The sequence below is a fragment of the Chelonoidis abingdonii genome, chromosome 9, assembly GCF_003597395.2.
Source record: "Chelonoidis abingdonii isolate Lonesome George chromosome 9, CheloAbing_2.0, whole genome shotgun sequence".
Classification (NCBI taxonomy): domain Eukaryota; kingdom Metazoa; phylum Chordata; order Testudines; family Testudinidae; genus Chelonoidis; species Chelonoidis abingdonii.
Genome location: NC_133777.1, coordinates 12,561,962 through 12,588,953, shown reverse-complemented (window position 1 = coordinate 12,588,953; position 26,992 = coordinate 12,561,962). Strand labels below are relative to the sequence as shown.

The window sequence follows — 26,992 nt, the reverse complement described above, 5'->3', positions numbered from 1 at the left end:
CTGGCCAGGTGCCATGAAGAGAGTGATTCGCAGAGGAAGGTAAAATCTATAAGGGTACGGAGATGATCCTCCTCAGCAAAGTGTTTTGACACTAGATGTTATTTGGTGCAACATGGAGCATTTCAAAGCAGGGGGGGAAAGCACTTCCAAAGTACTTTTTAGGAGTAGGTGATAAATGACATCCCAGGCAGGGATGGTTCATAGCTATATCCAGTTAGGGAGATTAACTCATCTCCTTTTCAATTCAGGCGTGTATATGGAATCAGTCTTGGCGTCCCACTTATTTTGGTTATATCTGAGTGATCGCTGCATGGTTTCCATGGGTGCTGGATGAGGCCATGTGTGCAGATCCATATAACACCACCTTCCTAAAGCTGGCTCAATAGAAAGAACAGCTCTAGGACCAAATGAGTTGCCAAGACAAAGCAAGTTTTGCCAGACATTTTAGTGCCATGGCCAATCAACCAATTATCAATCTCTCTCATTAGCACTCCCATGAGTTGCAACATCCTTTTCTTGCAGCCAAGTAGCACTTAGAAAGGTGTGAATTTCCCCCCAACTTTGAAAGCGTCTAAGAAATTAAAAGAAATAATCTCTAAATTCAGCCTTAAAACTGAATCCTCACTGATCACTATAAATGAAGAGCAGCCACATTAACAGGATGGTTTTTGGAACTAAGATCTGATCCATGTTACCAAATGAACACTATAACCCTTTGTTCTTTGCACCCTTTTATATAAGCTGGCATATTTTCTAGTCTATCTTCCTAGCTTTCTGTTTTCTTTTATTCCCCACACATTCTTCATCTGTTTCTCTACCTACACTATTTGCTCTTTTCCCTTTTCATGTTCTTATAATCTCTCCACCTCCCTTCTGCGTTCATATTCTTTCCCCTCCACAATCCCTCATATCTCTTCCCTGGTTTCCCTTTGATGAGGAACTGGTACTTGCAGATTATAGACATGCTGGGATCTTCAAACTGAAGAAGCCAAGTTGGAAGGAGCTGCCAAAGCCTCTATATTGAGGGTGACGTGAAATGAGATAATCATGGGGAAGCAAGGGTTTCTTCTCCCTCTTTCTTCTTTTCATTGGCCAAAGGAAGGGGCGATGGAAAACAGTCTTCCCTATCTTTAGGAAGGAGACTGGTAGGAAATGACAGAAGCTTTAGTCTGCCTTCTGCTGGTTGTGTCTGGTCTCACACTAGTGAACAGAAAGCAATTCAAAGCTTCTGGTCTGTGACTGGTGCTTGTAAACCCATCCAGGGGACAGGCCATGAAACAAATACCTAGGTTTCCTCAAAGTCCAGGTTTTGGCATATGGTTTGCTAACTGACACTAGCTAATGACTTTTCCTTTGGAACTGATTTATCTTGATACTTGGCCATTGCATAAAAGCCCATGTACCTGTATAATTGTCAGGAGGATCCATAATTTACAAGGACCAGCAAGTTCAGATAAAATAATTACCTGACGTTTTTGGAAGCTAGAAATGGTCTGGTTAACTTTTTAAAAAATGTTCACGCCTCTCTATACTTCCTGATTTCATCCAGAATTAGAAGCAAAAATATCAAAACACCAAAAGAAAAAAACCCCACTCTCATGAGCCTCTTACTGCATCTAAAACCAAGAACAGGAAATCTCACGAGAAAGTCTGTTCTTACATTTACAGACTAATTTCTTGGTCAAACAGGACTAGATATGCAGAGCTTTGGGATGCTTTTCCAAACTAAATATTTTGGTGGCTTCCCCATCACTAGCTCATATTATCAATTAATACTAAATATTGACCAACCTTCAAAGCTGTTACCTATTAGGGCAATAGAACACAGCAATTTTATACCTTATAAGATTTTATGACAATTAAAAACACAGTTAAAATGAAAAAAATTAAATTTACACAAAATTCAGATATGACAAAGGCCAGAAAATGTTCTGCTCATATCTATGTCATGCACGTTTTTTTTAATTTTTAGACATGATAAACTAAAGATGCAAGCTCAGTCTTATCTTTCAATTTCCAGGCTTTTGTCAGGGCAGCAGTGTGTCACATCTGATATTTAAATACAGTGTGTTTTTCTTTTTAATATAATCAAACATTAGGAAACACTGTAATTAAAGTGCTCCTCTTGCTAGTGTGACTTAAATTCCTTCAATTACAAGGCGGCATTGTCATCTGAAATCACTTTAAAATGGTTTTGGTCAACTAAGGAGCCTTTTAATGAACATCCTTATATTTACATCCTTTATATTTATTTTCTTTTTGAAGTCAGCTGAAAAAATAATCGCTTTAGAGAATATTAAGGTTCATTTCCTGATGGATTTGTCCCTGTTGGCTCACATGTGATCAATGGCATGACTAATGAATTGTACTTCCTGGGAATCCATCTTGGACAGAACTGATTTTACTTGCCTTGTTCTTCATCATCTTCCCATTTCATTTTGTGCCCCTTATCTATTTGTGAATGTAGTCACCTATCCTGCTTAGGCCTGCATTCATGACAGTGCTGATACGGCCATAGTCTAGGGCTTCCTGCCTTTCATCAGAGCAGATCCTCTGGTGACAAATCGCGATTTACACCACCTGAGGATCTAGACCATAATATTTAATATAGTGGCATCTCTTTGTAGCGTAGGATATTATGTTGCCAGGGCCCAGACTTCTCTAATTCCTCTGCTCTTCATTAGTAACATACTATAGTTCAATTTCCAGCACACTGTGCCAAGCAGGACAGAACTCTCTGAAGACAGGCAACCAACAGTGTTAATGCAGGATTAGGGGAGGAAGAGGCCAAGCAAAAGCACAGTTATTTCTACCACGGAAAGTCTAGCACTGCTGTGCCATGCTGAGTATTATTTTCAATGCAAGTGTGATTTTTTTTATTCTTGGGAGATAAAGTAACCAATCAACAGTTACTACCTGCCCCACTCTGTGCATGCGTTATTGCCTCTTATAAACGTTATCCCTTTGTTAAGTCATCTCACCTAGGAGGATGAGGCATGTCTTGGGGGAGAGATGATACGCACCATCAAAGAAAGAACTCTAGCTTGCATGCTGAGTGCTTCCATTTTATTTTCAAATTACCCCATAAAGGTTGCTCCTGAACCAGGGTCTTCTATATAAAGAAGTACTAACAAAAGATAAAAAACAACTCTTTTCTTTTCTTTTCTTTCTTTCAGTATCATTTGAAATGGGTTGACCCATCTCTGGTGAGAATATATTATTTATTCTGCCCCATATAGTAGAACAACTAAACAAAAAGAACTAATAACTCTTGGAATATGTAAACAATCTCTTCTCTCCTAAAAATAATGACTTAAATGTTCCCATGCTTCTCTAATATATAGATTTGTATATGAATCTCTCACTGAAGGATTTCTAATATTTTTCTCTGAATTCCTTAACTTGTCAAAAGAAACTTCACTATAACAACTTGATGCTGATTTGTCTTAGTGAATTCAGAAGCCAGTGTGGTGGTGTGCAATGTTAGGAATATTCTATAGCTAATGAACCGAAACAAAAGTCTCAGCCCTTAGTGGGGACGTGAAGTTCCACTTGTTCCATAGGAGATTCACCCTGTACTCAGACAGTTAGGCTTCCAACCCGTTTAGCAACTATTTTATCTCTGGTAGGTCATATTACCTAGAAGGGTCAAAACAAACCCACAACATTCTCCTTTATTTCAAATTTCAAACAACTCTTGTATCTGTACTGCCTTGTTTTCCAACCTATTTCTTTCTTCAGAAGATGAGTGTACATATTACAAAACACAAGGACTAAAATCATGGCCTCTGTTGAAATAGGTGGGAGTTTTGCCATTGACTTAAATAGGGTCAGGATTTCATTCTAGATGCTCTTGAGGATACAAAACACAGGTATGTTCCTTCGCAACAAATTTAAATTCAGGTTGTTTTGTTGCCCATCTCTAGGGGTTTAGGAAGTTTCCCAAAGGACTAAAGATCAGGCAGATTTTTCTGTAATTTATATTAGTGCAGGATAGCTAACTGGAATTCAAGGTTGGAAACCTGCATTGACATGTTTGCTCTGCAGTTCAGCATCTTATGACCTCTTTCTGTTAAGCTTACTAGACACAAGTCAATGGTTTATGCAATAATCCCCTGGATATCCTACTGCATTATATATCCACAGGACTCCAACTATTTATTACCTGACCAATCTATGTATCAGCTGTACTTTGACAGCTTCACAGGTCATTTAGTATTAGGTCAAGTGAAACTCTTGTAGTCAAATTTATTTAACTCCAAAGAAAAAATACTCTTAGAAGGTGTCATAACGTACCATCTAAGAAGGCAAAAATCAACAAAGTTAATACTAGAATATTAACTAAAAAACCCACAGCTTGTTCCTTTGCTTTCCAATCCTGAAAACCATTATCTCCATATCCACCACTAATACATACACATTCCAGAGTACAGTTGAAACAGATGGTAGCTAGCTGCCAATCCAACTGCAGTTCAAAACAATGGTGAAGTATCCCAGCTGTTTTCCAGATTGAAAATATTATTGTCATTTTACTATTACTCCATGATGAAGTTTATGTAACAAAAATGCACGTGTCTCCCAGTCTGGAATGCAATTAATTTGCTCCTGCCCCACTGAGAGTTGTAAGTTGTAAGTAACCATTCAGACTGTCTGAGAATTTCAGTATTAAGCACTACCAGAAATAGAAAACGGGGGCTATTCCAAGTGGTATTCTTTGTAACATGTAAATCTTCTGGAGTTTTTAGAGGTGCCATGTAACATGCAGTTTGGAAAAATATAAACACTACTTTCCTGTTTATCCATAATGTCTAAGTGGCTGAAGCATGCTATGAAAATTTCACTGCATTTCTTTTTATTGTAAGCACTGACGTTGCTTTATGCTGGAATTTTACATACAAATATGCTAACTATGGTAAATAACTATTTGCAGTCTGAAACCAATCACTTAACTTGTCATATAATTATAAACCTTTGGTATGCAAATATAAGACTTTATAGTTTACAAAGTTTAAAACGAAGTTTAGTGCATCTAACCTATAAACTTCCAAATGTCATATATTGCTTTGGGTGAAACTAGGTAATATTGCATGATCTCAAACTATTTAATGTAATTTCATTACATAGAGAGTAAAAGCAACTGTGCTTCTTTTAAAACAACAGAGTAAATAAATAGAACAAGTTTTCCCAATGCAATCAGCAATTCTAGGAATATTTATACTTAGACTGTAAGATCTTCAGGGTGGGGACTGCCTTTTTCTTTAGGGTTGCTAACTTTCTAATCGAACAAAACCAAACTCCCTTGCTCCGCCCTTTGCCCCCCTTTCCCAAGGGCTACCTGTGTCCCATCCCTTCTCTGAGGCCCCATTTCCACTCGCTCCATCCCCCCTCCCTCTGTCACTCACTCTCTCTCACCCTCACTCATTTTCACCAGGCTGGGACAGGGGTGGTCAGCATGTCCGGCTCCTAGGCACAGGGGGCTCTGTGTGTTGCCCGCCCCCACATGTGTCACCCCCGCAGCTCCCATTGGCTGTGGTTTCCAGCCAATGCGAGCTGTGGAGCCAGTGCTCACAGCGGGGGCAGCGTGCAGATCCTCCCTGGCTACTGCACCTAGGAGTCGGACATGCTGGCTGCTTCCGGGAGCCGCAGGGAGCCTGCTTTAGCCCTGGGTAAGATAGTCTACAGATTACTTTTCCTAGGGAGCTTTATATAGATTTTAAGGTTCTTACCTAGTTAAATACTCCAGTGCCAACTCAGCTCCTGATGTTTTTTTAGGCTCTTCTTTCTTAGCAGCAATTCCAGCTTCCCGCATCAGTTTTTTTTCTTCCTTCTTACGCTCTTTCTTTAGTTTTCTTTCCAATGTCCTCCTTTCCTCTGAGGTAAGTTCCTCCACCTCCTCCTCCACCTTTTTTGTTCTCTGAAATAAAATACAAGAGTAACTTTAATTGAAGAGCTCATGAAATATTTCATACTAGAAACTTCAGGTTGCTAATTTTACTGTATGCTCTGTCAGTCTCCTGTACTGTCAAATGCTACTGTAAATAATTATATTTTAAGCACCAATCTCCACAATGAGCAAGCCTACAAAAGTTTTGTTCTATGTAGGTTTTTATACCGGGCTCATTACCATAGTATCTGAGTCCTTCCAGTAGTACTTTAAGTGGCATGATTAACATCTGTCACCTGCTGTTTGTTCTCTGCACACACTTCTCACCTTGGGGAGAGAATGAATGAAGTGTTTTGTTTGGTAGGATTTTTTTATATATATATATAAAGAAACAGAAACCAGTCACCATCACAGTAGAAGACATCCAGCAGCGGGTCAAGAACATGAAGAGTGGAGACCTGAGCATGATCACATATGCTAAAGAAATCAGCGTGCATGAAGCTGCAGCACAGTGACAGTGCTAGCAGCGGCTCACCCAATGGGCTACACAAGGAAGGACAATGCTGTTCTTTTTTCTGAAAGACCTGCAAGGGAACGAACGGGCAATACCGACATAACCTGCTCCCAAATAGGAAATCCTTCAGCTCATAGCCAAGCTTACGCGACCATTGGCCAGTACATGGCCAGCGAAGGGCATTGTGACACACCGAGGCTCAAACACAGTTGCTCATAGATAGAGCACGACCCAAGAACTATAATCTAGACAGACAGCTGGTGCGGAGCGGTCCTGGATTAGACTATGGAAGCGTCGACATCATGTCCAGACACGTGTGATCTGCGAATGTCTTGCGTATACAATCAAACGACAATAAGGGGACCCTTCCTCAGACGCGACATGGGACTATTGGAGACAACCACTAGGAAGTCAGCAACGAGCAGCTTGCACAGTGGCAACTCAAGTGCGGGCTATAACCAGGGATTGCACGTCCGTGCCTGTTCTGCTAGGCTTATACCCTTCATGCCAGTATTATCACAGGATGAAGCTACGGTACAATTAGGATGGAATACCATCAGCCAACTCCTTACATGGAGAATAAGCCTGTATTGCTAAGATTGAAGAGGGACATCGACCCTCGCAAATCCTGACCGGATGTTACAGTGAGGATTCGCGGATGTCATGTCGGCGGGAGAGTGCGGATGTGGTAGTGAGAGAGGGAAGGTAGTCAAGGTGTGGGGATGGAACTACCAGTGTAGCATTAGAGCGTAAAGACCAGCTACAAAGGATCCTTTGGCGTCCACAGTCACATGGAAACCAATGATGAGGAGGAAGCAGCAACATCCAGTATCACCTAAGGATAAGACAGTCCTGAAGAGCCAGCTCAGTGGGAGAATAAAGATCCACGCCATAAACAGATCGCCCTGTGGTCTCATCAGTTACCTGACGATTAGTGAGCTGGCCAAAGGAGGACATGGAGTCTGCTGATGTGAAGACCCGGAAGCTCTCTCACAATGCACGAGGTTTCCGTCCAACACCCGAGACTGTTTACACAGCCGGAAAGAAGGCGGCGGGGCTTGGTGAGCGTCAAAGCCACTGTCCTGGACGAAACCTGGAACATCCAGGAGTGACATCAGTAAGATGGCCCAAGATGAGCTGCTGAGAATGCCTGAGCAGCGAGACATGGGGAAGGGAACCAAGCAGAAGAAGTGCCATGGCAAGACAGACCCTGATGGGATGTTACATGCAGTTAGCTGGGTGGCTGACATGGGGATATCCTCCATTGGCTGGAAAGAGTGGCTGAAGCACTGAGCCAGCATCTTATATGCAGCACAGGAACAGGCATGAGCAAGATCCTTTGAGCAGGGGGTGTACCACTAGAGAGGACCAGGTGCAGACTGTGCAGAGAGGCCTCAGAGACAGTCTAACACATAGTGGGGATGTAAGATGCAGGCAGGAACAGATACCACTGAACGGCAGTCCACGTGGTGCTTTGTGTATAGGAACATCTGCACAGCGTATGGGCTAGACCCTCCCAAGACCAGTGGAGATTTCACAGAAGGTTTTGTGAGGAGAATAGGGGCTAGCTTCTGTTGGACTTCCAGATCCAGACGGACAGGAGGGTTGGCCAATCAACCAGACATCGTGGTATGACAAGGCAAAGACAGAGTCGGTGATAGATATGCAGTGCCAAGTGCGAAGACATCAGGGAAGGAATATGATGAAGTGGAGAAGTACCAGGGCTGAAGAGGAACTAGGAGTAGTGGAAAGTGAGGCCAAAGTGTCCCCGTGCTGGTAGGTAGCATTCGGGGCTGTGACTCCTAGCTGGGTGATGCTCCAACAGATCCCAGGAACAATCAGAGCTCTCTGTCCAGAAGAGTGCAGTGCTGGGAACAGCTAAGATACTGCGCAGAACCCTCAAACTCCCAGCTCCTGGTAGGCCCAGGTTGAGGAAGACACTACACATAGGGGTGAGAGGGGAATTTTTTTTTTATCTATACACACACACACACCACACAACGACAGTTGTTATGCAATTTGTACTGAGAGAAGTCACGCGGTTCAAGAATGTGCTTGCACATGGAGGCGAAAGGTGGAGAGGTTTTTGATCCCTTAGCTCCTGGGTTCGTTTCATCCTGAAGCTTTAGGTATGTCGGTATCCTGGGCCAGGGCCACTGAGTGCCAAAGCTTGACCTTGTTGAGCGAAGCCAGACTTGAAACCACCTTGTTTGTCTTTTTTTTCTCCAGTGTAAGGACTGAGTAGGCAAAAGAGAGTGTGTTATATTTCATATACTTTATGTATGCCAAATAAATATGTTAGCATGTGATATACTTATGTATTTTGTTATTTGAAATAATTCCATTTTCAGTATGAATAACTGTTCCATTTGAGAATCTAAAGAAACTTTAATTTCCTCCCCCACCCCCAAGATTGGAGTTTCTGACGGTTTGCAGATGGAACAGTTATTCATACTGAAAATGGAATTATCAGAAGTAACAAAATACTTGTGCAAGCATACCACATGCTAACCTATCCATTTGGCAATCATGAAGTGCATGAAATAGAATACACTGTATTAGGCAGGGAGAATCTAGTCTAAAAGGACTAAGAGTACACATAGTAAAAATATGTTACGTGGCAAAAGATCAGGTTTGTATAAAAGATTCCAAGAATATTACGAAATTTTTGTCCATGACAAACTTATAGGCAATAATTCATAGAATCTGGATGGGACCTGGAGAGGTCATCAAAGGAAATCATCAGGTTAAAAAATCATGTGGAGAAAGATTTGCATGTGACCAAGTATGGAAGAGGGGAAAGTGTGCATATGAGATACTTCAGGGGTCACCAAAATCCTAACACACAGAGCGATCCAAATAACTGAGTGAAGAAGGGAAAACGAGAAGCTCATTGTTGACATGTGGGGAAGTCTGCACAGAAGTTGAGTGTTTCCTGATGTCTCCTTGTCAATTCTCCATTCTAGTGGTTCTTCAGCTAGGGTACACAAAGCCTTCTCTGATAGCCTCCAAAATCCCCAGGCAAGGAAAACCACACTGAAGACAGGGTCTTAGGATGGTCTACATGAAGATCTCTAGTCACATAAATGATTTACTGCACGAAACAGAGAACCATTACTCTGTCCTTTACGTTTCAGTTGTGGGAAGAAAGGGCAGAGCCAGCATTCTTGACCTCTTGAGCCTCTTCTGGCCTATTATATTCACCACCCCTTCCTGGATCTGTAACTTTCCTGAGCTGTCAAAAGTAAAGTGTATGTATTTAAGAAGTTCATTTGCAAAGCATGTGTTCCTTATTGGAAAGGTGTCTCCAAAGACTTAGACGATGAACCAGAGTCCCCACAGGGTAGAACCCTGGGGTAAGTGTGCATAAGCAACTGAGGAAGTTGGAAGGTGGAGTAGGGAGGACATGGGGGCTCAGTATTGGCTCCAGGGCTTCGGGCAGTTGGGCTGTAGAGTCCCATATCCCAAGAAGGGGGCCAGACAGTGAGTCTGCATTCTGGGAATGTTCCTGATAGGCCAGAACTAGAGACTGTATCTGGACTCTGCCCAGGCTCAGCTGGCTCGAAAGCATGTGGGATTCAATAGTTAAGTCTGATTATAAACAGCCTGGTGACCATCCGATAGGGTACTCAGCCAAGTCTGTAACAGGCTCCATAATACCCCCTTTAGCTTTGAGAAGGCATTTATAACAAGAGTCAAATTTGTTAAAAATGAACCCCCCATGAGGAGAATTTCAATTGTGTACCTACAGTCTCAAAGTACCTACAGTACCATATTTGCAAAGCAGGGAGAAATAATTCCAAGGGACACAGTTATATCTATATACCATAGCATACGGAGCCAAACTGAACACATCTGCCAACAATACAACTAACTATTCTCTGTGTCTCCTTTTTACCTATTATGAGTATAAAGCACCAAAGACTGAAACTGGAATTGCACAAAAAGATAATCAATTACAATAAAAGACTGATTAAATTACACTTCCCTAATAAGGGCCAAACCCTCAATCAATGAATGTTTGCGAAGTGCTTTAAAATGAAAATCACAACATAAAGGCTAAGTATCATTATTATTTCTACATGCAGAGAGAAGGAGATGTTAGATAAAACAATACCTGTATGCAATCTGATTTGCCAAAGACACCTGCTGAAAACTGAACATTTTTCTGTCTGGATTCACATATCATCCAAGTTTACTCTGTCCCATCTCCCCAACCTGCTGCTTTCAAAGACTAATCTGATCTGAACAAGACAGAGACAGCAAACAGATATTTGAATAAATGAGGGAAAGTCTAAGAAAGAAGATTTGCTTTGTTCTCTCAAATATTTTCTTGAGCAGAGGCTGCAGCCAGCATGCACGGGTACAAACACTTAGAAAAATCAAGCAACTTGAGCATGCACTGCATTTGTATTGAAGAGGTTTTGTAACTCATACTAAAAGGAATTACTATCTAGGATGAAGGTAATTATTTTACAGGAAGAGAAGTTTTCACTTGATAAGCTGCTGTAGTATTTACTAAAATAACAATCTAGCCGTGCAAAATCTAGGAAAAACATAGTGTGGAGTCATTCCTAAAATGTTTGTGAAAGATTACTATAGCAGCTGTCCAATAGAGGACACACTACGTTTAATCTAAGTTTAAAAATAATGTAATGAATGTGTTTTCTTTTCTCCTTGAGCCATGAAGCTTTCAAATAAAGTGACTGTGGCACGTCATTAGGATAGTTCTGAGGAAGAGGCCTCTTGCGTCCATCCGCATACTTACAGTAAATGTATATCTATCTTCCCTTCCCCCGCACATTCCACACATTATCAACAAACTTTTTATCCCTCTCCCCACTGCTCCCATAATACAACACAAGTTGCTGCATCCATGTAACTAAGTCTAAACACAAAATCCCAGTCACTGACACTTGTTTCAAGCGGAACAATTTTTGCTCTTCAGTGCCATCTGAAACAAAAGCACTGTTCTCCCTTTAGACTGGAATTTATCCTGTGTTGAGAGAGTCAGAGTTTATACATCAAGGTACCTTCTGGCAGAATAACCTATAATCCATTCTGATTAAAACATGATCCACTCAGGCTTCTGTTCAAAGTTCCCAACACATTTACTATAAACATGCTAGGAATTTTATAATTCACAGGATCTTTCTACTTACACTGAGCTTTAACTCTTTCATACTAGCTTCACTGGTTTTTATAAATATATTTACTGTGGAAGCCAGGAGTTTCAGTCTTGCTAATGAACATTTGTATGCAATCAAGCTGCTTACTCGTACATTAGATTTAAGTATCTAAGAATGAGTGCAAACCAAAAACTCATAGACCAACATTTTCAAATGCATTTCAAGGAGCATTCCTCCTCTCAACCCCATCAATACCCCCTACTGCCTGCCCTCAACACTCGGGCCACTAAATCCACTGCTCCCCCTCCAGCCCCACCAGTACCCCTAGAGCCATCTCCTTCCCCCCAACTAATGCTCCCATTCAATCTCCCTGCTGCGTATAAATCATCCAGGACTGAAACCAGAATTGCAAGCACAGATAGCCTATTATAATAAAACACTGGCTAAACTACACTTCCTTGGTGCCAAAGCCTTAATATGTCATTCAATGAATGTTTGTGAAATGTTTTACAATGAAAATCATTGTGTCAATGCTAAGTATCACTATTATTATTTACATGCAAAGGGAAGGGTATGTTAGATATAAGACCTGTATGCAACCTGATCTGCCAAAGACACCCGATGAAAGCTAAACATTTGTTCTGTCTGACTTCACATATCATCCAAATTTACTCTGACTCATCTCCCTAATCTGGTGCTTTCAAAGACTAAACTGATCTCAACAAGACAGAGTGGCCAAAGCTGTTCATCTCTCCCTGAACACCCTCATCCACTCCTTCCTTGCTGCAGTCAGGGCCTGGGGAAGAATGAGTCATGACCCTCTTCCTGAAATAATCACCCACCCCCAACCTTGGACCTGCCTCATGCTGTCCAGGCTCTGTGACACAACCAAGGCTCCACATTTCAATTCTCCCTCCTCCCTCATTATCATAAGCAGAAGCAGAGCATAGATCACCTACAATACAAGAATCTTGTGCATCACCCACACATGCACATCAGTCTCTCTCACTGACTTGGGGAGAGGGGGGAAAGTTGCTGCGCATGTGTGGCTGACACCTGATTCTGGGTAATTAAGTTTTTATGTGGGAGGAAATATTATTAAATCGGGAGTCAGGAGTTTTTTGGTTGTAAATGGGAGTCTCCCAGACATACTGGGAGTCTTGAGCTATGTCTACACTACCATTTCTGTTGGCAAAACTTATGTTGCTCAGTGGTGTGAATACTCCATCCCCTTGAAGGACATAAGTTACACAGGCATAAGCTGGAGTGTGCACAGTGCTATGTCTCCCGCTGCTCGGTGGGGGTGGTTTTATTATGTCAACAAGAGAGCTCTCTCCTGTCGGCATAGAGTGGCTACATGAGCAATCTTACAGTGGCAGAGCTGCATGGATACAGCTGTGTCACTTTTCAGAGCAGCAGCCGTGTTAGTCTGTATCCGCAAAAAGAACAGGAGTACTTGTGGCACTTTAGAGACCAACAAATTTATTTGAGTATAAGCTTCTGTGGACTACAGCCCACTTCGTCAGATGCATAGAATGGAACATATAGTAAGGAGATATACATACATACATACAGAGAATATGAAAACGTGAAAGTTGTCCTACCAATTCTAAGAGGCTAATTAATTATGAGAAAAATGTTTTGTAGTGATAACCAAGATAGCCTATTACAGATAATTTGACAAGAGGTGTGAGAATACTTAACATGGGGAAATAGATTCAATGTGTGTAATTGCTCAGCCATTCCCAGTTTCTATTCAAGCCTAAACTGATGGTGTCTAATTTGCATATTAATTCAAGTTCAGCAGTTTCTCGCTAGAGTCGGTTTTGGAAGCTTTTCTGTTGCAAAATTGCCACCTTTAAGTCTGTTACTGAGTGGCCAGAGAGGTTGAGGTACTCTCCTACTGGTTTTTGAATGTTATGATTCCTGATGTCAGATGTGTGTCCATTTATTCTTTTGCATAGAGACTGTCCAGTCTGGCCAATGTCTATGGCAGAGGGCATTGCTGGCACATGATGGTCCAATATATCATATGGTAGATGTGCGGTGATACGAGCCCCTGATTGGTGTGGCTGATGTGATTAGGTCCCATGATTGTACGTGACAATTGAATAGATATTGTGACAGAATGCTGGCATCTAGGCTTTGTTGCAAGGATAGGTTCTGGGTTAGTGTTGTTTTGTTTGTGGTGTGTGGGTTTGCTGATCGTGATTATGCTTCATGGGTCTGGAGGGCTTATCTCGTTAAACTCTCTAGTTTGACATAAATTTTCTGCATATGAATATTGCGATTTTTGAATCCAAGTTCCTGAAAGCTTGAGGAGTTGGTTCAGATTCAGAGTTTTGATGTGGTTATTCTTGTATTTAAAGAACAAATACAAAATAAATGCATGATTTTCACTTGTTTATTTAGATTATTAATAGTTGTCTTTTTCCTCTGTAATAGTGACATGATAATGGTGGTGTGCTTTTTTAAAAAAATATATATATATTATAAACATAAATCCACATATGAGCATGTTTGTGATGGTGATTACCATTATAAATGGCATCTGCAATACATTTACCAATATTTGGCAAAGTCTATGCCTGCCCGCATTTTACCACCTCTTTAGTTTCTGAAACTTCATTTAAGTCTCATCTAAACAAAGTCAGGCTAGTGTTAGCGCTTTGAATAAAGACCATTGAGAAAAGCTTAGTTTGGGTTTTGTTTGCAAAGGAGGGTGACGCACTTCAACCTATTGGAGTTTTTTCTGAACCAGTTATGCCCTGAGAATGGTTGTTACAGGCATTTTGCCACCAGGTGTGCTCATTCTTTTAATTTAATGACAGCAAAAAATGTTCTAACCTCATTTTGTTGGTGGGCCTTGGCTCACTCGCATGTAAGCCGAGGGCAAGAAGCGTAATGTGAGCGTGATGTTCTTCACCGAAGTCTATATCGGGATTAACTGTTCTCGTGCTATTGTGTGAGATTGTGCAAATTCTTCTTGCATGCAATCAACATACCAGTTGTCTCTAGTCTTCTTCATTTGCTTCTTTATGTTGTTCAGCTTTGAGTTGTTTGCACTTGTTTTCATTCCAGAGATGGCTACTTTCAATGGTGTTTGCAAAAGTGATTCCTTAATATAATATTAAATTAACTTTGTGCAATATTTCCAGATAATACTTTAGTAATAAAAGATTTTCCAAAATTATTCGGGGCCTTTTTGGGGGAATTTACTACTATCCATATAAAACACCAGCACTGAGATTGGCTAATATCATCCATACACTCGTCACCTAATTTCAGTCACAGCCTTCAGAATAGCTGCTTCGATCTATATAAACAGATGACTCCAGCAACAATGCTTAAACTTTGTTTGTATTGATAAATGAAAACATTGTGTATATATATAAAGGAACCATTAAATGGTTAAGGGACTAGCGTTAGTACTGATCACTTTGATTAATAAAGATGGAACCCCAATTGTCTCTAAGTTTCACTGATTATATATTTGAAACAGGTCTGTAACAACTAAAGGCCCCTACACCCTGAAGCAACTATTCTGAATAGGCTTTTGATAGAGACATTTAGTGGTTTCAGTTTAGTTACCTAGCTTGACAGTATCAGTTTACTTCTATATACTGGCAACTTTATCGGAACTACTAAGAAGGATCATGCTATGGTTGAATGCGGCAAGAGGAACCAGTAAAATTCTCCATCACCCATCAACAGTGATTGGTCCTTCTTAAGAACCATCTGAGGAAATTGGCTTGGGCAGTGTGGGGGAAAATTACAATACACCGTTCATGCCAACTAGTACTCAGTTGCAAACAGCCATGTAGACTCTAGCCAAAATCACATAAGGCTCATTCTCATATCGGTTGGCATTAAACACTTCCTCTCTCTCACAAAAATAACAGTAGAGGAAAAATTTTAAAATCGTTACATTGATAATTCCTATTGGATGTTTTACCTTCTCCGTCTATGCTTAAGCTAGTCGAGACTTGGGTGTAGTGGTTCTGTCAGGGAGAATCAGTTTCAATAAGTCCTCAGGTGCAGGAAGCCCTGGCTTGTTTATTGAGAGTTGTATAACATCCAGGATACAATCAACAAGAACCTCCTAGTATATCTTAGCTACCACCCACCATACAATCTATCCCACACAGCTGGCAGCCTTTTACCGCTTATAATTTTCACCAGCACTTGTAATACTTGCATTCAGAAATGAAAGAGCCTAATGGAAGACTTCGAAGAGCTTTGTGCTCTATAATGGGTATATCTGGGGTATGAATAATTAATAATGCGCTGTGTCAACATGAACACTTGCATGATTTACTATTGTGAAGCAGGAGAAGTCAGAAGTGTCTTGTCTGTTCATGTGGCTCCATCACTCCATTCAAAAATCTTCCTATCATTCATTAAATAACTAACAGATGGAACCTGCATTAGTAGTAATATATTACAGCAGATGATTTTCCCAAACTTGGTGGATGCCAATTGCGTAGGAAATGCCCCTGGTGGCCAGGCCGGTTTGATTTACTCTAGCTTGCACCTGCAGGTCGGATCTCTCTCCCTTCCAGCAGCTCCCATTGGCCAGGAGCAGCGAACCGCGGCCAGTGGGAGCTGCGATCAGCCAAACCTGCAGATGCGGCAGGTAAACAAACTGGCCTGGCCCGCCAGGGGCTTTTCCTACACAAGCGGCGTCCCAAGTTTGGGAAACACTGTAATACAGTAAACTCAATGCAGTTATAATAAGGGTACATCTATGATTAATTCTGTTATGTCTCCCCATAACAAGAAATATATATTTGAAGAATAACTGGTAGAAAGATGTATGGTAGATTACAGTTTTGTTTCTCATATTTCCATAGTACAAAGGAGAGGGTGCATTTTAGGATTAGCTGAATGTATGGTTTTAGGTACAAGAGACTGTACAGGACTACACTGCAAAATGAAAGTGGTTTTGCTTTTAACTAGATTTTTTCTCATTACCTACTTTCCAGAATGACCATTAATCTAAAACTCAGGCCACCTGACACTTAGATAATACTCAGGACATTATTGTAAAGGCCCATGATCCTTGCCCACCTGCTTCAGGATTCCCACCTTTGCACTGTCACTGTTGTGTGATGGCAACAAAATGGAATTTATTAAACTTGTGATCTCTGAAGATGAGACTATGGCTGGGGAACCTAATTTTTATTCATACAGGCTTCCCAGTTATTACAAATTAGACTCTGGGTCGCAACTGGCTTGAGGCTGTGTTCTTTGTTACTTTTTCTGCTTGCCAACCCATTCTATGTGATGTCCTTGTCAACCCCTGGCAACAACAAGCACAAACAGAGCCACGTGACTGCACATTTAGCTGCTCCATCGTGGCCAAGAACATACAGATTTCTACTGCTGCAGAGTACTGTGTCAGGGCCCCATTAGGAATGTAGGAGAACTACTTGTGGCGCACTGACTGCAGTTCAGTCACCCTTATGGAATTGGAAGTGATTACAAAGAATGGGGAGGAACAGAGGATGAGAAACAACACAAAGGAGACTCACCAGACACACAGTGCTAAAGACAAGAAAGAGCATCATAAAATGGCATGAAAAAGGGAGGAAGCCAAATTCACCGTTGATGCAGGTGGATCCAGCTCCACAAAAGTCAACGGAGTTGCACCCTTTTCTGCCAGCACACAGCGGAGGACAACAGGGGAATGGAAGACCATGGGCAAGGATGAAGAGATATGACAGAGTTAAAGGAAGCACCAACACAAGTTCAGATGAACAAATCTTAACATGATCAACAGAGACATATATGCTGAGGACACAACAGATTTCCCCAAAGAGGAAGACGAGAAAGGACTCCCACTCTGCTCCTGGCAGCAGCATTGTATTGCCTTGGTCTTCGGTTTTAATCAGTATCATCAGTGTTATTCCCATTATTTTTAAACAGTGATGCCAAAAGGCGCTTGTTTACACTAGTGACCAAAAATATGATTAATTTCATTTTAAAATGAAGTCTTTTGCCACCCAATTTTAAAGTCAGAGTAGCTAAAACATTCACTGTCTTCCTTCACACTCAAAACACCAAACACTGACAGATTTGTGACCATTTTCCAGCTAAAAAATTCCAACACCTATAAATATAATTTAAAAGATGCAAAGAACCAGACCAAAGTTATACAACTCTCAAAAGCACGGTTAATAATGAAAAGGTTGATAGATGATTTAGTAATTGAGGCTTTGCCAAACAATTACACTGTAATTACAACTACAGAAACTATGTAAAAAACCTCACAATCTTACCAACTTCTTTAAAACATTTTCTATAGTTCACCACCTTATGAACAGAGAAAGTATGAGCATAAAGAGCATTTTAAACTTCATGAAGATACAGAAAGCAGACTTGAAATCAAAGTAACTCCCCCCCCCCCGTACGCCTTCCAACAGAGGGACATTTACTGTATAAAGAAAATTGATTTTTATTGGATTTTTAGGCCTATAATAATATTCTTAGAATCAAAATAAATATATTAAAAATGTACAAACAGTATCTGGACAAAAGAAAAAATATTTTTAAAGTGACACATTGTTCACAGAAATAAACTGCTGTTTCTTTAAAAATAGTTTTCATAAAAGCTAAATCGTCCTTACAATCTTACAACTATTGGCAACAGAAACACTGGGATGAAATTACATTAACTTGATTTGGAAAGGTTTCTATAGATGCAATTCAGGCAGAAAAACCTCAAATAAGTTCTGCATAAAGCCAGATTTAAATGAGAACAAGCTTTTGTATCTTTCTGATCCAGGAAAGGATTCCTTCAGCCATGGTATACCTGAAGGGGGGAAAAGTGCATGCGTACACACAGAGATAAACAAAATCTACCGCATCTCTCAAACACAAGAGGCAGGTATAATTTGCAATTAAAATTGAATTAATCAGGCATGCAATTTCACCAGCATCAAAATGTAGCCAATTAAAAGCTTTAACTATTTAATATATCTGCATACATGCTTCTGAAGAGTACACAAAATGTCATCAATAAGAAACGCTGAATTTCTTTACAAATTTTTTCAGTAAAGTTAAATTAAATAGAAGAGTTTAAGTGCACATGGGAGAAAAATATTTCCAAAAACTATTACATCAATTAAATTCCACTAGAATTTATATTACTTTAAAGTGATATGTACTGAAACTGATCAAGTTCTGAAACCTGAATTAGTATTTTATTTCCCAATTTCTATCAGTCACACTTCAGCGTCATTATTCTGAACACAACACAGGCCTAAGGAACAATAACAAGCAGTCTTGCAACTGCAACTTTACTTAGCCTGTAACTATGGCACTGACAGGAATCTGTACCTATCTGCAGTACTATTTTACTTACTCCCTTACCATGGTTTGCTTAATTAAACCAACTCATTCTGATTAAATGGCAACGCAGCAGAAGACAGAACAAGATCAGAAAAACATTTTAACCCACTTATTTGGTACTTAGATTTGTAAAATTACTCCATCTTCTGCTAGCTCCCCCAAAGAATAAATGAACAGAATGATTTTAAATAAAATGAGTCTGAGATTGTTATGGGAACATTTGAACAAACAACAAAGTACTCAGCACTTGCATCACTTAAAGTTATCTCTTTAAGGGTGCGGATAAAATTACCCCAAATATTGAACAGCTTTAGACTTAGGAAAGGTAGAAACAGAATAAGATGTTTTGAAGTTCTTGCTGGAGAAGAAAACAAGAGCTTGGTCTCCTCCAATGAAAGAAGTACCACAGCGAGTAGGCAGGTTGCCAGGCAAGCTCGGCAGCGTGACCGCACTGCATTGAGTTTCTTTAATGAAAGCCAGGAAAGAACACATTACACAGTGTTTCTTCTGAGAGCTAGCTAGCCTCCAGTGATTGAAATCAATAAAAACAGTCGGCATGGGGCCCAGTGGGGGAAGAGAGAAATCTCTACTACAGCGTTCAGTTCGTTTTCCACTTTCTCCGTCTTCCTAAAGTTAAACTTTGAACACCGACACAAACTACTTCATTTTCAGCACTCAGAAGATTTTGAGAGGGATGGTGGGAAGATAACGTTTTAATTTTCCTTCTGCTTTCTATGCTCCCTCTGCTCTCTTACGGAGTTCAGAAAATGAAAGGGTTGTTTTTAATTTGAATCCTGCCTGGAAGAACTTCTACGGACAAGTGCATCATCCTACACTTCAGAAAAGGGATGAATTTTACAGTGAAAGGATGTTAAGTGGTGAAATGGAAAAGAAAAAATGGAATCTTATTCAGCAAAAAGTACACTCACTGGCTAGAAAGTCAACCACTGCTGTGAAAGCTTCTGAAACTGCATTCAAAAGAGTAAGACCAGTGCAATACACAGCCTAAAGCAGCTGAAACTTATAAAAATACATGCTCAGTGCAAAAGACAGGATCACAAGGAAAATAGTGGGTAAGTTTGAAATCAACAATGCACATTTCCACTGTAGTTTCTATAAAAAGTTCTAAGTGTTTTCTTGTTAACTCAGCTCTTTGAAGACTGAATATTTAAAGTTACATACTATTTAAATAATTTGATTTATACCATTTAAAAACTCTGTGAAGATCAGTGACGTAGCAGAAAAGTATCAAATATTCACAAAATATATTTCCTTGGGTTTTTGTGTTTAGTTTTGTTTATTGACAAGGTACAATCAGGCCATTACGCAACTCCACCCACTCCCTGTTCCATGCTCTTGGAGGTCTGTTTGCTATTTTAATTATGAAACACTGCAGGGACCACAAGTTGAAACTGAACTGAATTTGAGAAACTGCCAGTAATGAAGTTCTAATATGGCAGATATGCATTTGTTTGACTTATTTTACAGAGCCCTTAATCATCATAACAGCTACACTACATACCTAAACTGAGTTCTGTGTGCTGATTTAAAACGTAAATTATAGCAAATTGTATATATGTTGGTTAGTCTCAACTGACATCAACACGTACATATAAGGTATCTTTTAAAGGCATTTCTAAATCATTTATTATTACACCCAAGGTGGCTTTTTTTTGGTTGGTATATTGTTTGAAAAATGTTACATAAGTATACTCAGCACTTAAAACATTCAGTCATAATAATTGACATAGCATTTCACAGGGAGATACTAGCAGAAAGCGGTGCAGATAGATTACTAATGCAGAAAACCCTTTAGATTATAATGAGACTATGATAAGGGATCGAACCTGATCACAGCAAGGATGAGCAAAAACGCTGAGTACGCATCTTCTTTCATAGTGTTCCGGCTAGCGCTGGAGAGCCACTGTACCTTAATGTGGGGGTGCCCTTTGAGCAAAAGCACCATACATGCCCTCTATGCTGGCTAGCACTTGCTGGTGACAGCAACATATATGCTGACCTATTGCAGGTGGGATGAGGGAGGAACTGGGTTCCTCTAAAGTCCCCTGCGGAATGTGTCGTGTGGGCTGGTGCAATAAGTATCTGCACTCATCCAGCACAATCCTGCAAATTATAGAGGGAGCATGCCTGAATGACTGTAGGGGTGGAGGATGGGAAGAAATGTGCCTTCCCACTTGTGCTCCGCTCCAGTAGGCTGTATTCATCCCTTGGTGCCTTAAAACACATTCAAAGCAGGGAACCTCATTTATGTCAAGAATGAATTTTAAGGAATACTGCATGATGTGAAGCTCACTCTAACTGTTGGAAGCAACTGAAAAATGAAAGTTTGTTTTTTTAAATCCTTTTGGTTAATTTTATTAAGCTAAGAAAACTACACTGGTGACAATTTTGACAAGCCGTATGACATTCTCAATTATCTTTTATAATCTTCTTAAAAATACAAATGTTTGACTATCCACATTGAAGGATCATTTCTTAAGACAGTGTTAGCTCAGGTTTAAGTCCTGGTCATTTGTAAAGTCATATTTTTTGCATGCAAATGAGGTAATTATAGGTGCAGATTAGTAGCTAGGTGTGCAATTATCTGCTTTGCTTGCACATCTGTGGAATTTCGTTGGTACAAGAGGTGCCTGCACATTGTGCAGGAGCACCCATTGTTCCTGCTTTGGAAATTTGGCCTTTCATGGCCACTTTATTGTTTCCATTATATGAAAATACAAAAGACATTAAATCTTGCAAGTTACCATCTAACAATGGAATTTGGTTAAAGTCTCCATAACTGAACTGAGGAGCTGTTACTTTTGTACAAGTATCTACTTAAATATTTTTAAAGCAGATATTTTTTCAATCAAATGTTGGAAATAGCTTAGGTAATAATTTCTGAGGTAGCAACACATCTTAAATTTTTTTTTCATTGTTCCAATCTTCAGCACCGTATACAGAAACAGATACTTGGCAGAGCAGCTGGTCAACATATAATTAAGTAACATCCATTAAAAATAAAAGAACATGGTTATGTACAATTCATTGTAGTGACAATATTGCTAGTTTTTGACACATGCCCAGCTACCCCAAATTCCACTCTTTCCCCTAACCACTCATCCAACAATGCTTTCCTTGTTTTGTCCTTTGCCTCCATAGGCCACCCTGAGCAAATGACAACACCTAAGGTTAAGGAATGTTGGCAGTCACTCCCAGAACAAATGAACTAGGACTTTTTCTACTACTCTTACAGCAAAATACATACCTATGCAGAGGGCCTGTGTGCCACATAAATCCCACTTAAGCCTTCAAATAGGGCTTAAATGTGACTTAAGTAATACAAATGGCTTGTACTGTCCTTCCGTTTGAGGTGAATTTCACATACCCCTCACGACTCTTCTCTTAAGTAGCTCTCTGAAAAGTCTAAGGCCTAGTCTACACTGAGTTAGGTTGATGTAAGGCAGCTTACGTTGACCTAATTGTGTCTAGTAACAGAGGGGTAGCCGTGTTAGTCTGGATCTGTAAAAGTGACGAAGTGGGTATTCACCCACGAAAGCTCACGCTCCAAAATGTCTGTTAGTCTATAAGGTGCCACAGGATTCTCTGCTGCTTTTACTAATTGTGTCTGTGTACATACTACAGCCTTGCTCCCGCTGATGTAAGTGCCGTACTACGCCAACATCATAACTGCACCTCCACGAGAGGTGTAGGGTTTGTGTCAGTGTAGTTATGGCGATGAAGTGTCCATGTAGACACTGTGGATTACTTACATCGGCTGTTGACTTGTCATTCTTGTCAACTGACAAAAAGGCTGCTCACAGCTCGTGCTGTCATCTCAGGGCAGGTGGGGGGCTCCCCACTCTGAGCCGGGCTGCCCCTAAGGTCCTGGCATCCCACTTAGAGCCAGGCACCTGCTGGGAGCCCGGGTGGCTGCTGAGTTCCTGGTGGGGATCCAAGAGCCCAGGTGGTTGCCATGTGCCAGCAGGGAATGAGGAGTTTAGGGGGCAACTGGGTTCCCAGCGGGGAGCTGCAAACCGAGTTGACAACTCAGGTTCTCAGCCTCCCACACTGCCCCTCTGACATCAGTGGAAACGCTCCTAGTGAGGACTTGCACCACCGTCAGAAGGATGGTAGTGTGGTCATGAACCACGGCAGCAATTACCTACCCATTTAAAGAGATGAATAACCAGGCTTGGCTGAAACACTATATTTGTCTGTACTGAGTGGAGAAAGAACGTTTTGGTCTCCTTCAGATGAACATGATCTGACACTTCTTGATCATCTTAAGACTTCTGGACATCTTGGCCCACATCCTCCAAGGTATTCAGGCATCTAGTTTGCATTGATTTGAATGGGAAACACCGAAATACCTTTGAGGATCTGTGACCTCCTACTTATTCTGGTGGTTCATGCTGATGGCATTAGATGGATTCAACTGAGCACTTTCAGTTTGTCCTGTGATGTCATTAAACAGCAGACGGATTCTTAAACTGATTGGTTTTCTGTAGTTTATCTACTTTAACATATAGACAAGCTGTATAAAAAATGGTTCGAGAGGGCACAATTTTCTTCTACATACTGAAAAGTTAATGAAGGCATGAGACTGTAATTATTAAATGAAAGATGAAGGGCAGTTTTCTCTAGGCAAGATAGTTTTCTGCAACTGCTGTATACAGAGTCCTGATATTTCACTTAGGAAGAAATGAATTGTTGTTGTAAAAGGTAACGAGTTTCACATTTTTGCATACTTTTAAAAAAGTATCTACTTAATTATTAATCTGTCATCATTAGTCTCAGCTCCAGAATTCAACAGAATATGTAACTAGGAGAAATTAGTGTTCTGGGATTCATTCTCTACTGTCATCTCTCTAACTGTACATACTTCCACCTAAATTAAGAGAAAGGATTACCTAACTGGAGAGTGACAAATTACTAATTTGAGAGAACCAGGACCTCTATAATTTGATTTATTAGGGACCTTTAAATAACTATTTAAATATTCTACCATTTATTCCTTATAATTACCATACTTATGTGTATTTCTATTTGCCATAGCCCAAATATCAGACAAAGAACCAAAATGAACTAAAAAACAAATAGTGAGGGCAACTTTACATTATGGGAATTCATTTTTTAGCAAAATTAACTTGTTCTATAACCTCCCAATTCACTATTCTACATCTCTGATGTAAAATTCTCATAATAGCTGCTAGAGTACAATGGACCTGATTGTCCATTGCCCAGCACATTTAGACCAGTGCAAGCGGCACAAAAAATCCTACCATTGTGAACTACCACACTCACCTTGCACACACTTTACAACAAGATAAATGCCTGCCTGTGGTCCAGGGAGATGGAGAATTGGGGCCAATTTTAATCAAAACAAGGAACCGCTGCGGGAGCACGTTCCAGCATTTACATTTGACTTTGGGTATGTCTAATAATAACTGGATACAAGTGATTCAGTCTCTCGCTGCTAATTTTTCAGTGGACATGTTCTGTGCTCAAACATATGTGGTTTCCATTGATTTCAATGGAAACCTTTGAAGCACACCTGAGACCTTGGAACTTTAAGCTCAAAAAAACAAACACAGCAAAAACTGCTGCTTATGGCTCATGCACTGAGCAAGATTTCTAAGAGTCTATACTAAAGTTTCTTAGATTTTCTAGCTTCCTCTGGATCTGTTATTCTCTCATCCAATCCAAAATCATCAAAAGAATGATTGGTGGCAACTCTATAGCTAATGTAGACTCTGAATAATAGGTTGCATTGGTTTCAAAGAGATTCTTAGACATTTGAGGACCTGAGTAAAAGCTCCATCTCAGAACAGAGGTACAATTCCTGCCTTCTTCCACCGTAAGAGAGGTTGCTCTTTGAGGAACCTTCATATGAAACTTTAAAAACATCAGGAGAGGAAGAGAAGAATTGAATTATCTTCATATAGATTTTGATCAGATTATGTACTTCTGTAGTGCACTCATAAGCTATGAGAGAAGGTCTCCTTGAAAGTCCTCAGGAAAAATATATCCATTTTATTCTGTATTTGAAGATGCATTGGAATTAAAGTGTAATCTGTTCCCAAAATACCAGATTTCTCTGTTAAGTTTTTACATTTTCTGCTCTTGCTAGTTCTCTGATAACTGTCTGTGACACTAACCTGAAAACTCTCCACATTTACTACACAGTACCAGAAAACTAAAATGACATCTGTTTTTCATAGCATCAGGTGTACCTTCATTATGTTTCTGTGAGGCAGAGCAGAAAATTGAAAACCAATTATGATTTAAGACCCCAAATTAAAACCTGTCGACTGTTAAGTAAAAATACTCAATAAAACTTGTTTGCCTTTCAACAGACATACTGAAGTAGTTTGCAGTGTTGTTATAGCCATGTTGGTCCCAGGACATTAGAGAGACAAAGTGGGTGAGGTTGTAGTATTTTTTAGTGGAACAAGAGCTCTGAGTAGCTCGAAAGCTTGTCTCTTTCACTAACAGAAGTTGGTCCAATAAAAGATACCCCCTCATCTATCTTGCCTCTCTAATGCCTCTGAAGTAGATCATTGTAACTAGCATAAAAAGCAAGGATTTATAAAAACAAACAAAACAAAAAACCAAAACCACCACTCCCCACAAACCACAGAACCAAAAAGAGTCAGTCTTTTTCAGTTATGCTAAAACTTATTTTATCCTAAAACGTCTTCTACCTCACTACAGAACATTTTTAATTATAAACATAAATATTAACTGTTTAATTCACAAGTATGAAAGTTATTTCCTGATTTCAGTTTGGAACATTCTATTTCCAAAAATTAATCTTTACACCTTTGTGGTAGAGGAAGTCACATTGTTTTCTTTCAGCTCATAGCTCATATTAGCCAGAGTATCAAACAAATCCCTGAATGAATACTTACTACGCAAGGGGAAGAAATGTATATTGTAATAATTTTATATATTATCATTACTTATTGTTTGGTATATGGTAGCATGTAGGAGTCATTGACCAGGGCTCCACTGTGCTAGGCCATGTACAAACAGAGAAGAAAAAGATGATCGGTGCCCAGAGAGTCTACAGTCAAAGCATTAAACAAGATGCAACAGGTGGATATAGACAGAAAGATGGAGGAACACATGCAAATAATGAGACAAAACTGATCAGCATGATAGGCAGTGGTCTCAGCACACCAGCTCCCTATTTGTCGTTACGTTTTTTGTAGGCATCACAGTAGAGTTTAATGAAGAATTTGAAGGAGGTTACTTTGCAGATGTTTATGGTAGCTCCTCCCATGTATGAGCAGCAGCATGTGGGGGGAGGAGAGGAAGCACACAGGTGCTTCTTAGAAAATTTAAGCAGTGGGTGCAGGAGGCTGGCATTATGGGTTGAGCAGAGGCAACAGAGTCGACATCTTGATGGTGAATGAAAGCTGAGAAAGGCTGTATGTTATGCAGAAAAAATAAGCAAGAGTTAGATGTAGCATGGATGTGAAGACCTAGAAGGAGGCCTGAGTTAAAGATGACACCCAGGGTACAGGCCTGAGTGCCAGGCAGGATAGTGGTGTTGACCACACTAACAGAGAAAGGAGGTAATGGGGAGAGGCTTGGGAGAGAAGATGGGAAGCTCTGTTTTGGCCATGTTGTACTTAAGCTGATAGCTAGACATCCAACAGAAGATGCCAGAAACAGGCATAGACAGTAGTTGAACAGAAGGAGACAGGTCTGGAGTAGACAGGTAGATCTGTGAGTCATCAGCATACAGATGGTAGTTGAATTTGAGTTTGCAAATGAGATTGCCAAGAAATAAGGTGTAGAAGAAGAATAGAAAGGGATCAAAGGTAGAGCCCTGTGGAACCCTCAGAGAAAGTTGGAGGGCGGATGAAGGGGACTGTCCAAAGAACTCACCGAACGAGTGATTAGAGAGGTAGAAGGAGAACCAGAAGAGGCCAGAGTCGCTAAAGTGAAGGGAGTACATGGTTCAAGAAGAACATGGTTGATGGTGGCAAAGGATATTAGAGCCTTTGGTGAGAGCAATTTCAATGCAGTGCATGGAGTTGAAACTAGATTCAAGAGAGTCTAGGAGGAGAGGAACTCCAGACTGTGATTGCTGACACCATG

At 40.3% G+C, this 26,992-nt stretch overlaps 2 protein-coding genes across 8 annotated transcripts in view; one reads left to right on the top strand and one right to left on the bottom strand.

Annotated features, from left to right (window-relative positions):
• The window catches only part of CHLSN (cholesin), a 210,943-nt gene that overhangs the window by 31,164 nt on the left and 152,787 nt on the right, over positions 1 to 26,992 (bottom strand). For 5 of the 6 annotated variants that reach the window (XM_075069204.1, XM_075069206.1, XM_075069201.1 and 2 more), the window contains one exon: positions 5,727 to 5,914. In XM_075069204.1, the coding sequence (XP_074925305.1) occupies positions 5,727 to 5,914 (188 nt within the window). Of the gene's footprint in view, positions 1 to 5,726; positions 5,915 to 26,992 lie in introns of those variants that run through there. The other variant, XM_075069207.1, reaches the window with a different exon arrangement.
• The window catches only part of GPR146 (G protein-coupled receptor 146), a 69,223-nt gene continuing 61,611 nt past the window's right edge, over positions 19,381 to 26,992 (top strand). For both annotated transcript variants that reach the window (XM_032794051.2, XM_032794053.2), the window contains exon 1: positions 19,381 to 19,953. The gene's annotated coding sequence lies outside the window, so the exon portion shown is untranslated. The remainder of the gene's footprint in view (positions 19,954 to 26,992) is intronic.